The 17,475-nt window shown below is 36.4% G+C and overlaps 1 protein-coding gene across 1 annotated transcript in view; it reads right to left on the bottom strand.

Moving 5' to 3' along the window:
• The window catches only part of SHQ1 (SHQ1, H/ACA ribonucleoprotein assembly factor), a 58,237-nt gene that overhangs the window by 26,860 nt on the left and 13,902 nt on the right, over window positions 1–17,475 (bottom strand). The window contains exons 8-10 of the mRNA XM_075158615.1: window positions 11,262–11,416; window positions 9,303–9,356; window positions 6,578–6,701 (exon numbers count right to left, since the gene is read on the bottom strand). Of these exons, the coding sequence (XP_075014716.1) occupies window positions 6,578–6,701; window positions 9,303–9,356; window positions 11,262–11,416 (333 nt within the window). The remainder of the gene's footprint in view (window positions 1–6,577; window positions 6,702–9,302; window positions 9,357–11,261; window positions 11,417–17,475) is intronic.

Here is a 17,475-nt window from a genome sequence, read left to right as displayed (position 1 = left end):
GAATGAAAGTTAGAGGATGTGGAAAACAGCAATAAGGAGAAAGAACCTGGAGAGTAAAAAGCCATGGCAAACAGAACTGACAAACCCCACTGGTTTGGAAGAGAGCAATTGAAGAAGCGTCAGAAAAGAATGCAGAAGAAAACATAAAATCCCAAATACAACTGATGAACTTTTAGATTGTATCACTATCAATGCTTGTCAAGCCAAGCTTGTCAAACTTAACTATTTTGACTAAAAGAAGTATGCTCTTTTAAAAAGAAATGATATGTGACATTTAAATTTTGCTAATTTTTTAAGGTCCTAGCTGTCAAGCTGCCATACCGAACCATTTATAACATCCACTGCTGTTACTCATCTGCAAGTAACAATGTAAATCAGTGATTATAACACTAATTCTCAATAAAAAGTGGTCTTTCTTCATAAATTACAGTTTTAGATTATAGTAGCTTAATGGGCCTCTAATCAGAGAAGTTGCAAATCTAGCCAGACTTAATAATATAGGGAACCCTACATACAGGCAAACTCACGGAGCACAGCAAACCACCAAACTTCTGCTTTCACAATATGCGTCTTATACATGCACCCTATAAACAAGAAGTCTTTATACAAAACCATATTCAACTCCCTACCACAGGCATAAAAAGTAAGAGTGAAAGAGCAAACACTATTCTATTTAAGCCTTAATGTAGGATATTCCATAACACACAGATGATTCTTGGCCTATTTCTGTGAAATTCCACACCGTAGGTTCTGTCCTTGGACATCTACTTCTGTCTTCAGTAGACATCTGGTCTTAACTTTCAGGCTGTGGTTATATATTCAGTAATATTATTACTTACCCTGGCTTAAGTACTCTTTATTGCACTCCTTTGCCTCCCTCTTTTCCACAGCTCTTTGTGATGTGCCAGTGCAAGTATTCGTGAAACCATACAGCGAACTGAATCAGAGAACTGATGAAGCCAAAAGACAAACAGGCTAGGGGCTTTTTTGGCAGTTATGTCAACTCACTGAAAGGTTGTCTATCAAAGCAAACCTAAAATGTGCTAGTTTTAAGTGTCTTACTTCTTTTGTAGCTCCAGGATTGTCATTTTTTAAAATTCACTATATACTGGAGTTAAGAAAGCCATGGCATGTCTTCATCTTCTATTCCTAGGACAACCAATTTCATTTTCTTCAAATAGCTTAGAGAGGCAAGCACTTAAGTTCAAGGATGAAGAAGAAAAATCGTCTATTTAGGAAAACAGCAATAAATGTTTCAGAGCAGGCACAAGAAACTTTGATAATAATCTCAGGAAATATGAATGATTTATTTAAGTCAGTTTTTGCATATTTTCCGTGTAAAGTTACAGCTCTACATTATACTGATGAATAAATGCACTGCGGGTTGTTTTTTTTTTTTTTTTTTTTTTACAGATACTATTTTACGTACAGATACTATTTCCTGATTATTCAAAAAAACAACTGGTTGTAAGATTCCAACTTCTGTAATAGAATCAAAAATATCTGGTCTTCTAAGCTATTAAAATTTAAGATGTAGAACTTAAAAGTATATGACTTAAGACAGACTTTAATACCCTCTATTTTTTGGCGTGAAGATCTGTGTAAGAGGTAAAGGAGGATTACAACCAACTTGAAATTGGGATATATTGCAAGATGGGGTATCAAATCTAAACAAATCATTGTTTTTCTGAGACAAAGGTGCGTTTCTTTTCCTGCCATTAAAAATCATTACGTTGCTGTTGGGGAGAGGATGAGTTGCAACTTCAGAGGAAAAGCAGCAGAGTGGCTGAGCAGACAAGGCAAAAATCATAAAAGTCAGAGCATATGTCTGCAGATCACTGGATTCTTCTGGAGTTCATTGGTATGACAGCTGGTAGATCAGAGTCCACAACGTTAATTCTACAGTTTCAGAAATCCAGTCCTCTTTCCACAGATTAGTTCCAAAAAGGATACAATTTGACCCTAGCTCTGTATCTGCCATTTGATATAACAACCTCCTGATTTTACACCATCATGAAATTCTACCAGCTTTCACACTCAGTATTTGGAAGCAAAGGAAATTAGTAGTCCCATCATTCTATTTTATATTAAGTTACTTTTTCTGCAGACTTCTATATGTTTTTCCACATTTTCAAGAAGGAGGAGCATTCATCTAAAGATAAACTGAACTTTACTGTCTCATTAAAAAGTGAGAACAGCATCCTTAAAAACAAGAAAAGAACTCTTACAGACTTTTAAACGAAACCTCCTGGTTTAAACAAAACTTACCCAGCTAGGCGACAGTACTATCTTTTTTTAATGGATAATTATATCATCCTAAAGCTGTTAGTGTTAACTGCTGTATGGAAAGAAGCAAAGCATATTTTATGTCGCAGAAAAGAGCACAAATGAGTTTCCTCTTCATTATTAGCTCATAGTCGATAACTTCCAAATCAGTATTACACAATGGTAACACAGTGTCAGTAAATACTGACAGAACCAGCCACACCACTTACTTATTACAGGTCTACTGAAAAGAAAAAGGGCTCCATGTATTTACATAAAAACCACACCTGATACATTTTCATTAGTCAACGGCCAAATGCAGTACATACATTTTGTTAGAAATAGCATTGTAGCTGAATGTACCACTGCATTTCATTCCCTTTTTTAATCCTATCCAAAGAACAGATAAATACAGATGTCCTAGATAACTACGCTGAATTTTGAACAGTTTGCTGGAGTATTTTAAGTATTATAAATCACTAAAACAGCGTATGAAAAAATCTGCAGAGGACCTCAATATTAATCAGCTTAATGCATTCATCTTACAATCAACACTTTGGCAGGAAGTCTTAATTAAAAATAAAGTGTTTCAACCACACGCAAGGATCCTTAATAGCTTAAAATGCAGTATCCTGTACCTTGGAAGTGATCCATCAATGTAGCACTAATATTTTTTAAGTCAAGTCACATAACTTGAGGCATAACAATTCAGTCCCATCAGAATTCTTTACCATTTTAAAATAAATTAGTTTACTGTGTTTATTATTATTATCAAAACATCATATTATACTATGTCCCAACTTCTGTTACCAGCATCCTGAAAGAAACCTCAAGTCAGGATGAGGTCAACTCAAACCGATTCTTCGTTTAAGTTAAACACCAGTCCTCTTGCATCTACATGCAAAGGAATAGTTTTGTGGTACTATTTAACTGAATTCATTATCTGTTTACTTGACAGTCATTTTCATCTACGTTCATCACACATCTATTGCAATACAGTGACAAACTGGTGAGGCATCATTTCCAGTAAACAAAGAGGGTAACAGAGTATTTAATGCTATCTAACTACTATGCTTTGCACATTGCACAGTTTGCTGAGTATTTTGAAAAAACAGAAATTCCCCAAAAGCATGGCTCAACTTCCACTGGAGTTTGAAGAAGGAAACATTTTGACTGAACAAATATGCCTTGGCAGTAGAAGCATTATCTACAAATCCATTTCTTTTAAGAATACATAGACACACACTTTTTCCCCCCCTTTTCTGATTATAGACAGGTAATACACCCATTTTGTATCTTTCCCAATTCTTTGGTAGTTGGCTATTTAAAAAACTTAGCCTTTTTCACACTATACACACACCATAATAGTAAATACTAATTTGATACACAAACCCCAGAACTTTCAGAAGTTAACATTAATCACCATTACTTGTATCACTACACAGCTAACTTGCTAATGCCCCTCCCAATAGATTTATATCCACATGAAGGAAGCAATATATTTGTGTCTGCTTCCCAGGCAGCACCTGGAGATTTATCACGGCTCATACTCAAGATAGTGTCCTCCCCTCCACTATTAACAACTCCATTTGAAATGGGCATGCATTCTCTTTGCTTGAAGGCTTGCACATGCCTTTTCAGCGTCCTGAAGATCCACGGCCAGCTCTGCAGAGGCAGCCGGTCGCCCCATCCTGCACCGTTTCCCAGGCAACCGGCACAGCACAGACACGCACAGAATGAAGCCAGGTCTGCTGCATTTCTTAACTTCTTCCACTGCTTCTAAACCATTCTAACCATCAACTAAATAAAGCTGAATTTCTGTTAAAGCTTATGGCAGTAATTTTTATGCAGAACACTAAGGTAAGAAAAACTAAGGCTAGCCTATCTCCCATCCCAGTAGAGAATGAGTAAGCGTACCCAAACTACTCCTCCAGAGAAGACGGGGACTTTGCTGCTAGAGCAAGACCATCATGGGCGACATAGGGAGACCATGACAATAAGCACTACTGGGGCCACTGTGTTTTGGAAGCAGAGGGTAAGGAGGCAACAGCAGCCACATGTCCAAAGTAGAAGGGTGGAGCAGGAAACCTGACAAACAGTTATTGTAGATGCCACCTCCCTTACCAAACTACTGAAAATATTTTGTTGCATCATTGAATGTTCACTCCAATACCATCTTCCATCATAACATTAAAAGAAAAGCAAATAGCTTACGTCTCATGTACTATCCTCTTAAGAAAAAAATCTAAAAGGCTGGCAGCACTGCATGATTTCAGTTTTATCAGAATTTTATTTTTTCACATTTATGAACAGCAGCATAAGCCAGTGGAGATAAGTGAAGAGGGACAGCATATATCCTCCCCTTAAAACTTCACTACCCGACTGTTAAAACGTAAATGATATTTTGAATCATCAATAGTTTTGGGCAGTAGTAGAGATTAATATTGTCATTTGTGGGTTTTTTTTTTAATCCTGCAACTCACAAGCATTGAAAATAATCCAGCCAAAGTGCTGCTTCTCAGTGATTCTTCTGTCCAAAAAAAAAAAAAAATATCTAACACTGAATGCTTTTTTTGAAATTAGTAACTCACAGTAAACAGAAAAGTTGCAAGTAACTTTAACAACCCAAGATATAAACATGGTTGTGTACAACTGCACAAATGAAGCTGGAATAACCATAGGTTTGAAAATTTGTGCTGTTACATGAAAGCTGTCTGGGATAAACAGGGATAAAAAGAATGTCGCTGCTGAAAGAATAATTTGCAATCATTAAGATGATGACAGCTCCACTCCTGAATGTGAAACAAAACAAAGCTACAAATATGTAGTGTGTAGTCAGTTTTTTATTCTAAAGTTTTAAATGAAATTTTTTTAAAAATTATTATTTATTTATTTTTCAACAGAATAGTTTTCATGGTATTCACTGCTTGGTTTTTTATTAACAGCTGTACTTGGCTGTTATTTAGAACCGTATTGTTTTCCTAATAACCAGCAGAGAACTAAGATAACATACGCAAGTCAGAGATTTTGGCCTCTGCTCCTAAGAGAGAAAAATTATATGCGAAGTACTAAAAGAACAATGATGCAAAACAAGTTTTGATGCTGATACAAATTCAGGATTTCTGTTCTTTCCAGACTACCACTGGATTTACCACAGAGTCATCTCAACCATTTTGCCTTAATCCTACAAAGAACTGTCACACTGAATATGAACCACAAAACTATCCCTTGCCCTCAAATGTGTGATTCTGTATGGCAATACTAAACTGGCACACACAATGAAACAGTTCAGGAATTGAGATGGCTAGATGTCAAATACAGTTATTTTGAATAGGAAAAAAAGAAAATAATAATGGACTGGCTCAGTTTAAAAAAAAAACAAAACACATCTAATTCCAGAAAAAGAAACTGGCAAGAGCAGCAGGAATTCAACATCAGGGTAAGCTTCCTTTTGTCAAAATCCTAACATCACTGACAAGGGTTAAATTAAAACAATAGTTCTTCCAAACAGTAAATCATGCAGGGAAGCTGCCCAGATCTGCAACTGCAAAACCATGATGAGCAGAACTTAATCAAACAGAACAGCTGGAACAATTGACGACAATGATACTTTAAAAACTTCCCTTAGATGGAGACAAATCATGGAAGTTATCAGAAATCCTTCCAATCTTTTTTAACAGGGTTTCAATCAGGTAATTAAAGAACACAAAGAGCAACAGAAAACAACAGGACTGCTCCTATACTTGTAACAATAAGTGACCCTGCTTTGAAATAAAAACTTAGACACCTTTAGAATAGGGTCTAAAAAAAATTATAGTATCTAACCTACCGCAGTGAAAGTTTCATTAAAATGTTCTTTCCAATAGAAAAATCTCTTTACAGGCAAATACAGTATAGAAAAAAATACTTTAAAGACCTTTCCCCTAAACCTTTACAAATCATGGTTGGACTATCCTGATTTATCAAGATACAAGATCTGATCAAAGATTTTTCTAAGGATGAGACATTCATAACATTTCTTCTGTGTAGATTTTCTGGTGTGAAGAATACAGCTGACTTTACACCACAGCTGCATGTATTATCTGCTGGTTAATAAAGTGAGTTGCTTCAGGGGCTTTTTCCTGGTAAGAACACTAATTTTGTCCTCTTCTCTCCCCAGCCTCATTTTCACAAAACCACAAGATGTCCAGAAATGTCAATATCCATCAGGTTTGGGTGAAACTGGCCAAAGGATTCAAAAGTTATTAAAAAACCCAGACATACAAACAATGTGGCTATACAGGCATCACCTCCAATCCCTAAAAAAACTTACCTAGTTGCAGTATCATGACTGTATCGTTGAAGGCACGTGTCACTAATCCAAAATGTCTGTGTAGGGGATAGCATAGCACTCTTCTTCCAAAAGATACCAGGACGTCATGAATGCTAGTGAAACTCTGTGTATATCAGTGAAAAATCCGAATTAGTCCATGTGCTTTTCGATACAAAGAATTAGTTTTTTGTTTGTTTGTTTTCCTTTAAGGAAAAAAGTCATAGCAGAATAGGGGAAAAAAGCACATTTTTATATAAAAATGCATCTAAAAATCTTTATTTTAATAGATATGGAAATCATCACATTAAATAGAAACAAGACACTGCACATTTAGTTTGCATGGCAGAGTAACATAAGTCCTATACGTTTTAGTAGTTTTGAATTAAAAAAAGAATGTAGAGAACATTAGAATAAAACATCTAACTCAAGACTTTGCCATTCTTTAGATTAAAGCAATAAATTATATCTGTCCCACATTATTATATGTATTAAGGGGAAGCTATAAAAAGCCTTTTAAGAATAAAGAAAAATGAAAACCACATGATATTAACAAAATACATGTGTACATATAAGATCTTTAAAAATGATACATGACTCTGCCTTTCATGAAAATTGTAGATATTCAAGACAGGGATAAATATATCTGCTTAGGGAAAGTAGTTCATTGTCGTCCTTTACGAGTGAGGAAGACCTCTAATTTACTCAGGCCAGAGGCATTAATGAGTTATTAAAGACTTTAAGAGAGTGATTTCCTTTCCAGCTTTCACTTTTAAAGACAAAATATTCCATTTATTAATTCAAATAAAAATATCTATTTCATCTTGAACTCTCAATTTACTAAAATTAATAAAAACGCTTTGCTGACAGCCAGCACTTTTTTGCATTATATGACTACCTCAACCCATTTTTCATTTTAATGGATCGCTGGTAAGCATTTAAATAATTTATGTTTTGTTATTTAATATTTAGAGTCTAAGGTGTGTACATGTCATGCACAGCAAAATGGCAGTCAGTTCAAACAAACCATAGCTGAGGCAATTTTGTTTACAGATTGATGAAAACACCCGCCCCTACATGGTTTGTATAACAGATACAGTTATTAACAGCTTGGTGCCAGGAGACTGAATTTTCTGGGTGTGAAATATACTGTTGGCACAGGCTACGCCAAGAACTGCTATATTATAGGATAAGCACATGCAGAAAACTCCTTCACTATGTTAGGATATGGATCTGAAAAAAAATTCGAGAGTTAAGGCAATCACTGCCTTTTAGCTGCACTCCTTTGTGACTAGCTACTGCAGAACATTCAACTGGAAACAAATTAAAACTAACCAATCTAGAAAACCAGCTGTCACAGAACAAGTTATTACTGAATATAACATTCACCACTACTAGAAACGTTTGAAGGACTGAACCCAAAAATCCTGTCAAATTTCATTTTTGATCCTGCAACCTGAGACTTGGCTCAGTAATTTCAGGAATGAGGACAGGACAGTCCTTTCTAGCTTGCTGCCATCGTAAGAAATAGTGGATTATAGGCCAGGTTAAGTCCCTTCCACTTCCAGCTCTATAACAACTTAATTACACAGGCCTGTGTGCTTTCAGTAAACAATCTGAAAGCACGGAGAACAGAATTCAGTTTGTTTCCTCTAGTCTATGTTGGTTTCAAAGGGCTAGCAGCAACTAAACAAATCAGGATGTAGCAATAACACTGAAAAGAAGGGGGCGGGTAAAGCAACACAAGTCCACTAACTCTGCTAGAAACCTGAAACAATTCAGCACGTCTGACAGATCACACTATCATTAAGCCTTAATGAGACAAGAGTTCTGCAACTACAGAACTGAAGTGTTTTTGCTACAAGAATATGGAATTCAGCTTCTCCATGATAGGTGAAAAAAAAAAAACAAAACACTTTTTGATTGAGTTCTAAGAGCTTTTCCTATCATTGGGTTTGCATTTACTTCTGGGTTTCTACTCTCCAACGTACTCTGAAGCCACACAGCAGAATGGAGGAGAAGCCAGAAGCCACCTGATTTGCAGCCAAGAAAAAGAGCAAGCTAGAAGTGCAGAATGATGAACTAGGAAGGCTGAAGAAAGGCTCAGCAGTCAAAACCCCCAGAAGTGAACAATAAGCTGCTTTATTAAGGCCTGCCATCTTCAAAAGTTATTAAAACATATATCTGAGGTAGGACTTAAAGAACACAAGAACATTAAGAAATTACATTCCCTGCTTTTTATGCCCTTTCTATTTTAACATGCTTTAGCCAGTTAAACGGGAAGATATCTACGACTTCTGATCAAGGAGCAAGAAGGCTGTATCTTCTTGCCCTAAGCATGGAGTCGCTCACATACTGTGGACATATGTGAGGAATAATTACAGTTACTTCCTAAATAAAGGTCAGGACTTGTGAATCAAGCCCAGGAGCTAGGGACAGTGTGCAGACGAGCAGTTTTTTCATAGTGCCTATCCACAGCTTTTCCAGAATGGGCCAGAAGGCGGCCCAGCACCCAAACAGATGAGAGGTCTTACTCCAGCTTCTTGAAGCTACTAGTAGCTGGGAGCCCAGAAGTCACGATCAATTTTTTGTAACATTTATTAAAAAGAGGACATACACTTAATTCATCTTCAATACTGAAAGAGTAAGCTTTCTACAAAAGCAACATACAATACCAAAAACAAATAATACAGCAAACACATGATGCAAAATTTAAATTTTAACTTACCTCCAGCCAGCACAATGTTGCACTTAGTTTCCTGACGTTCCAAGAGGATTCAACCTGATTTTAAGAGGAGACCGTAAAACAAGTATTATCTAATTCAACATTCAAGACTGCTGGCAAACTATTTAAGATAACATTCTGGCAGTAATTTAAGAACCTTTGTGAATATGAAGCAGTAATTATATTATGTGCATTGAAATGGCCACAGGACAGCATTAAAAATTACATTGCAATGCAGATGTTAAATAACTGAATTGGTTTCCGTATTGGGAATATCTAGCCCATGCACAAAGCTTTTAAAATACAACAGCAATCACAGAAAAATCTTATTTTAGTGGAATTCTGTCCCTTTTCACCAAGCAACAGAAACTTGAATCAACAAAGCTCAAGCTAAAATGCCTCGTTTCGTGAAAACAGCTCAAGACTTTTGGCTTTCAGAGAGGGTTCTAAAGCCAGCAGTACATGTAAAATGTCATTATTCTTAAAATGTGACAGATTCATAGTATTTGTGTGGTAGTGTGGTCTAGTGGGATGATTAGGGCAAAAAGCCAGGAAGTCTTGATCTATAATCCTGGCTCTAGTAAAGATTTGTGTGGCCTGAATGTCTTGGTTTTCCTATTAAAAAGGAAAAAAGGAAAAAAAAAAAGGAAAAAGAACCCACAGTGTGTTTTCCACATATACCATACGGTTATTGCAAAGATCAATAAAGAATTGTACAATTGTGTTCCTCACATATTTGCAATTTTGTGCAACACTAACACGCAATACAACCACCATCCTAAATTACTCTCTTGAATAAACAGGTCCGGACATTTCTGCCTGCCATTCTAAAATCCATGCCCCACAATTCAGTCTCATTACGACAGAATGATTTTGATTATATGTTCCAATATTTTGATTAAAAGCATTGAGAAAACATCTCACTGGTTAATATCAGCAGAGCAGATGCTAGGCACAAAGTTGTATCTGGAAAGCAAGTCCATTTCAAAAAGGCAAGCTATCCACAGAACAGCATGGAATCCATTCTAAACTTCTACTATTTTCTTAATTCTTTATATCCTGTAAAAAGCCTAGGACACAGAACACAAAGTAAAGCTGGCTGCTGCTTGTGTAAGAGATAGGCAAACATCAGAATCCTGAAAATGGAAACATGCCTTCCTACTTCCCTCCAGTGTTTGAATACTAGAAAAAGGAAACATGCATTAGGATTTTTTTATTTTTTAAATGTGTGTAAATTTTAAAAATTTTAAATGCCTCATTCCAGTTTCCAGAACGCCTCAGGAAACACCTTCCATATTCAGTGCATAAGCTTTAAAAACAAAACAAAACACAAAACAAAACACAAAACCAAACACCCCACAAAAACCCCCAAACACAAAAAAAACCTAAAAAAATCAGTTTTGTTAAAGGCATATAATGGCAGCCCGTATAAAAAACTAAACACATGTTTTCACTCTTACAGACTCAATGACTTCCCACGCTTTTTCAGAATCCAAATCAGTAGTGGTGTTATTACAGACAAACATACCTATTATGGAACCGTCCAAAAAACAGAAGGAAGAACCATAAATATAAAAGAACAATTATTTTGTGAAATCTGCATTTACAGAGATTAAGACACATCACAACACAAAACAAATCAGAAACAAACAGAATTGTCTGGAATTCCTGCACGTCCACTTCTCTCCTACAGCTAAAATGCTGCTCCAGAAGAACAGAAGTATTTAGAAATCACATTAACCCCCACATGCTCAATCTAGAGATACAAAGTTTTTCATTTTAACTTACTCAATTATATATTTTTAATGCTTGGAAGTAAGTTCACTTTAAAAGGTAAGTTTCCTAAATGACAGCACAGGGTCCAGGACTAGGTTCCTAAAACATACTAAACTGGTTTTTGGGTTGGTTTTGGGGGTTTTTTGGTTGTTTTTTTTTTTTTTTTTTTAAACTTTTTTAACTTACATTTTTGTCTCCTTCATTGACACAGATTTCATAGCAATATGCCAGAAGTATATCAATTAAACCAAGATATACATGATGACGGCTTCTTTTATCCAGAAGATAAGATTTATTTGTGAACTTTCTCAGCTGCTCTCTCTCTTCCTCAGAAAAGACAACTATAAAAAGTAAAAGGATAATTGATTATGAATTTAAAGCTGGCACATTCATTTTAATAGGTGGTAATACTACTTCAACAGTCTCTTTAAAAAGAAGCATGTAACTAATCACAAGTCACTCATCACTCAAGAAAAAGCCTAAATCATTCTTACTTTCATTTTTAACTTTCATTAAACTCTGATATATTCCTTTCAAAGTCAAATTCCAGCCCTGTAATGTACTGCATGTACACACTGGCAATTTTGAACCCCTCTGAAAGTGCCAAGGATTTCTGTGATGCCTGGGTATCTTATACCGAGATAAGGGTCTGAGTAAATTGAAGTTTCTTAAGCCTATGTTGTAAGGGATAAAAATAAGAAAACAGGACAACAAAAACAAAGGTATTTTCTTATTGTAGAAAAGGGTAAGAATTAAAGAAATAGGGAAGGAAAAAAAAGGAAAAGTACAATTCTGTATTTCCAAGCCTCATCAATTTTGACTCATCACCTAGGCATGATTTAGGAGCTTCGTTTATGCTGTCTGATAACATCCTTTTTTTATGCTGTCTGATAACTAATGCTGGCATCAAAGCTGCATCTCCTTCCAAAGAGCTATGGTATCCACCATCAGTGACCATCATATTTTGCTTATCTTCAGTGTACCTCATTTAGTTAAGAATGGCTATACTGAGCTGACCCAAGGAATCTTTTCACCCAGCACTTTCTCTTTGGGATGCATAAGCAAGACGACAACAACAACACAGCAGGCATGCTGTGACAATGCATCAAAGTATTTCTCTAGGAAACAGTGGTATAAACATAGATAGATATGTTTGAATATTGAATGGTAACCCTTCTGAAGAGTACTTCAGAAAGGATGGCAGAATTGCCTAGAAATAACAGTAAAGATTAAGTAGATAACTGACTAGAAGCTACCTCTGTACAAACTCGAAGTAAATGAAGCAGCCATTTAGTACAATTAAAACAGCCAGAAGCCAGAGCGAAGAGATTTTCATCCAGGTTGCATGGAGCGCAGGCATTCCATGTCAACAGGCTCTGATTTACTGAATAGGATAGATGTGGTGAGCACATTTTGGTCACATCATAGAAGAAAGTTACAGGCACAAGGTGACTTGACAGAAGAAAGAAATGTTACTAGCTTGACAGCTGATCCTTTGTTGTATTGAGGAAGTCCCACTCCACGATTTGTTCAAGCACCAGTAACACTGGAACCAGCCTGAGCTTAAAATACCACTCACTGAAGGAGATTTCTCTGACACAGGAACAAGCCTAATGCAACACTCTTGTCATACTTCCAAAATAAACCCTAAGTGCCAGGGGTAGATACATGGTATACGCCTTAACTCATTGAATTTTAATTATTTATTCTAGGGGGGGAGTGGTACCAAAAACAAAACCTTACGATTAATATCGAAATCTCTCTTCAATTATTCTTTTACCACCCCTTTTTTGAGTCACTATGTTCCGGCATACTTAGCTGGGGGCAGAGAAAAGCTGTAGGCAAGATGTACAAACTTAAAAATGTAACACAATTAATGGTTAACACACTAAGATGAGGACGTGACACTGGCTAAGCATTAATATGTTCATCACCCCTGATAAGGCACCTGAAGAGTCCTTGCTAGCCAGGCAGGCAGCTGGGAAGGGTCAGCCTTTGTGGCTTCCCGAGGCAGATCCTTGAATATTGCTGAGCCGCCATCTTCCAGCAGTTTCATCAGCACTAACAACTTGACCTGATAACCCAACAATTCCTGCCCCAACTTGATTCCCTGTTTTTCCAGTTTAGGATTTTATATCTTCCACATTGGTATTGACCTCTGGAATCCTTGAGCTACTGATGATCCTGTCTCAACAATCCTACCTGCAACTTTACTGTTCTTAATTTTCTGCAGACCTTCTCACAGCTCGCTCTTAGCAGCGTGAGCCAAGGTCATGCAGCTGGACATAACCCGTAACCCAGAGCCCTGGACCTTTGGGACACAGGCACATAAATCCCCAGGGTGGGGGGTTACAGCACGGGTTACAGAAAGAAAAGGTTACAACTCCTAATAAACCAAGTTCCCTTTTACACCCCTTGCCCATTTCTCTATCATAAGGATGATGACTGCAAGTGTGCTTATAGATGTTTCTCCTCAAACATTGCTCATCATCATTTTACACAACCCGCATTCTCAGGGATACAATCCATCTATAAAACATGTGGTTGTCTATCCCAGGAGCTTTCTACAAGCTTTCTAATTTTATGACATGTTTTGAAACAAATGTTTGTGATGCCAAAGGCACGTACATATGCACACACCTCATCTCAAGACATAAAATTACAAATTAGGAAAAACATTTTTGAATGTTTCTTCTTTATGAACTTTTTTAATGTTTCTATCAGGTTCATAACCATGAAATACTTGATTTAAATTCCTATGGAAACTTCTTGATGAGCTAAACATTTCTCTGGAGTCAAGCCAGTCTCCATTTATTTACAAGCTCCCACAAAAAGAAATTCCAGCTTTTATATCGTCTTGAGAAAGCCAATCTCTTCCACTTGCTATGATATAGTACAAAGTGACAATTTAGCAAGACTATGGCAGTTCTAACTCTGTTTTTCTGTTAATGCAATGCAGTTCAGTATTACCCCTTAAATCACAAATATAGATGATATATCTATATTCTATCAGCAAATTTCTTTCTAAGTTCTTAAATCACATTGATTCTTCAACGAGTCACCTCTATCATTCATATTAAAATTATCCATAAAACCGTATGTGCAATGTCATAGCACACTTGAAAAAAATTAGTTTCTGAAACACATAATATAAAACCACTTTGTAAGTTGCTACAGTAGGGTGGGTTTAATGAGGTATCACAACAGGGTGTTTACAGTTAGAAGAAGGTCCAATTGGAAAGAAAAAAGGCATTTCCAATTTCAGCTAGCTTTCACTAGAAAACCCTCTCGTGGAGTACAACACAATTTACTGTAAAATCATGTGCAAGTGGCACTTTCACCCTGAAGAGAAGCACTAAAGAGGAGAAGTGAAATTGAAGCTAAAGATGGCAAAGAAATTCTGGAAAGCAAACAGCCAAAAGTTTGTCAGCAAAGACTACTACAGTAGACCAGATTCATAAAGCTTAAAATCACTTCTGATGACTACAGTAATAAAGAAGTTTGTTACAAGGAAGCTAATAATTCCTTCAAAGCAAATAAGAATCTATCACAGACAGAATACCTGTTAAACAGTTATGCCAGCACTCCCATATTTCCAGGCCCACCTCAATGTGCTTGCTACAGTTAGCAGCCAAGATGTACACATATCAGGAATGCAACTGTTCTCCTTCAGAAACTCATTATATTCAGTACTGGATCCACTACTGAGAATCCACTCTCTTAATCAGTGACTGCAACCTGAAGTTTGTTTTTGTCTCACAGCTGATCAAAATTACCCTCTCTTATCATCAGAGATAAGAAACAGTCCAACACTGCAAGCAAAAAAATTGACTCTCTAAAGTTTCACTAACAAGTATTTGTTAGATTCCCTAAAATCCACATTCTAGAGGAATACGTAAATGTGAACACCACTTCCCTTCTAAGTAGAAAGCAAAGAAACTCCTGGTGAAGTTCATGAAACATACGAGATAAAGTTTTCTTCCTGTAAAATGCAAACTCTCTGAAGCATCATAACATACACAACTGGACCATAAACACAGAAATTACAAGTCTACTACACAACAGCAAACAAGAAGTAGATTAGACAATTCCCAAAGGTAAATGTTACAAGATGTTCATTAACTCACTGCAAAGTGCCAGGTGTTCTAAATAAAATTTCTCTCTCTGGAGAAAATACTTCGATTTTACAAATAAGTATCTATGCATTCCTTAAAGTTTTTGAGTAAGAAATTATCCAGGCCTGAAACTCGTTATTAACACATCAAAACCACCACCTACTTTGTTTTCCCAATTCAAAAATACAAGTACATACTGAAAGATTAACAGAACAAGTAAAATTGTAATTACATTTTCTGCTATATTAAGCTTGTACACTTTTGTACACTTGCATTACCAATGCTTTATCTAACAATACCTGTACAACAATTAATTTCAATCTAATGCAAAGCAGCATCGGCCGCTACTTATCAAGTACTAAATTTGCAAGTTTTCCTTAAGTTTGATTTTAAAATGTTTTGTACATTTGTCAGTGCCAAAATCTTCAAGCCACAGTATGTGTATTAATATATGCATGTCTAAAGGAATCAGACAAATTAATCTCACATACAAAGTTACTGTTAGATGATATTATAGAGATTACCCTTACTTTTTAATCATCTCCTTTTCTTATTTTAAACTAGACATTCCTCATGTTAAAATAAACATATTTCAAATTGCCCTTCAGTACCTGACTGTCAATAAAGTACAGTTTAATCTCTAAAGGGGAGGATGAGGTCCGACAGCTAGAGGGTGTTTTGTTACAGTCCTACTGATATTTTACGCTGCCAATCACATCACTTAAATGAAGCCAGTATAAGATCTGTATCTCAAGACTACTATGACACTTACGGTTCTAAATGTGTTAGGGGTACTTAGATAAAGTGTGCTATCTAGACAGATAGCTGACTCAGTGGTCAGACTCAGAAAATTACAGAAAAGTATAGGTCAGGAAGGACCTCTGATAATCAGCTGGTCTAGCCTTCTGGTGAAAGCAGAGCCTTGGCTTATGGTCCTGTCAAGCCAAGTCTTGAATTCCACAGCTATCTCAAAGGAAAATAACTAAGCAGATCTGATACCCCCCCCTTTTTTTTTTTAACATTAACTAAAATATTATGCTCAAATATTAAGGTTTTTAAATGTGTACTTCTATCCCTGTAAGTTAAAGAATCAGCAACACCAGAAAAAGGAGATCAGTCAGCAGAGAGCAGATTAGTCAGGAATAAAGTTTGCTACTGATTAAAATCAATAGCTAACAAGTCTCTCTTCTTTTCAAGCTCTTCCTATGACATTAAAAGAGGAAAGGCAGCACTACTCTGACTAGAAAGCCCAAAGGCTTTCCTCAGGATCAGCATTTCCCCCAGTGCTGGATACTGCCTTAAAAACACTTGATAATAATACTGTAAACTTAAACAAGGAACTGAACTAACGAAGCTGATTTTCTATTGATTGTCTCTTGTGCTTGAATTCGTTGCTATCTGATAAGGTATGAAAGGTTACTGAAACTTTCCACAGCGCTGACATGCTGATAACATCTCTTTCCTATATGGACTCTACAACATCTAAAAAGATGGCACTGAAGATTCAATAAAAGCACTCTTTGCCTTGTACACGGGGCCATTTTTGCAGAACTTGTAGGAAGTGGCCATCTTTGAGGCTCTCTAAAGCTCTGTCAAGGAGACTGATCAGACGAGCCTCAGTTCTTCAGGAAGTCTGAAAGGAACTAAAAGTCATAAACCCACAAAGCTGTCTTCCTTCTGCATACCTATATTCACTCTAAACTATGATCAGTCAAGTCTGGTTTGTTCATCCCTCCCCTTTCTTTACAATTCTTCCATTCAAATTTTAGCTCCTTCACAAATATCTTTTCTTCCATGTCAAGCTTCCACCCTTCTCTAATTCTCAAATCAACATTTACAGCACATTTCCTCCATATCACTTCTGACCTTCTTCCTCCAGGCATTCTCCATAAAGTCACTGGACTTGGACAGTCTTTCCTGGATCTCGCAATTTCCTTTATATTAATTTTTGTCATTATTCTTTAACAAACCTGCAGTTCCCATAAACCATATCAAAACCATCATTCTTTCTTCCATGCCTTACTGTTCTTGCCTTTTAAAATCTGAGATACTTTACAATAGAGACCTATCATTTATATGTTAAGAATTTTGCATGAATAAACAGCCATCTTTCCTCACATGAAAAATACTTGCTCTGCAGCAGAACAGTGCCAGGAAGGCTGCAGAGGCCCAGAAGACTGAGTAAAACAGTAGACAGAACAATTGCAGAAATCTGATAATAAAGACAAGTAAGTGATTCATCTTAAACTTATGAATCTACCAGTTACGGTATATATTTGCGCAGA

The sequence above is a fragment of the Calonectris borealis genome, chromosome 10, assembly GCF_964195595.1.
Source record: "Calonectris borealis chromosome 10, bCalBor7.hap1.2, whole genome shotgun sequence".
NCBI classification, from domain to species: Eukaryota; Metazoa; Chordata; class Aves; order Procellariiformes; family Procellariidae; genus Calonectris; species Calonectris borealis.
The sequence above is the reverse complement of the archived record's forward strand: the minus strand, read 5'-3'. Positions and strand labels throughout refer to the sequence as shown.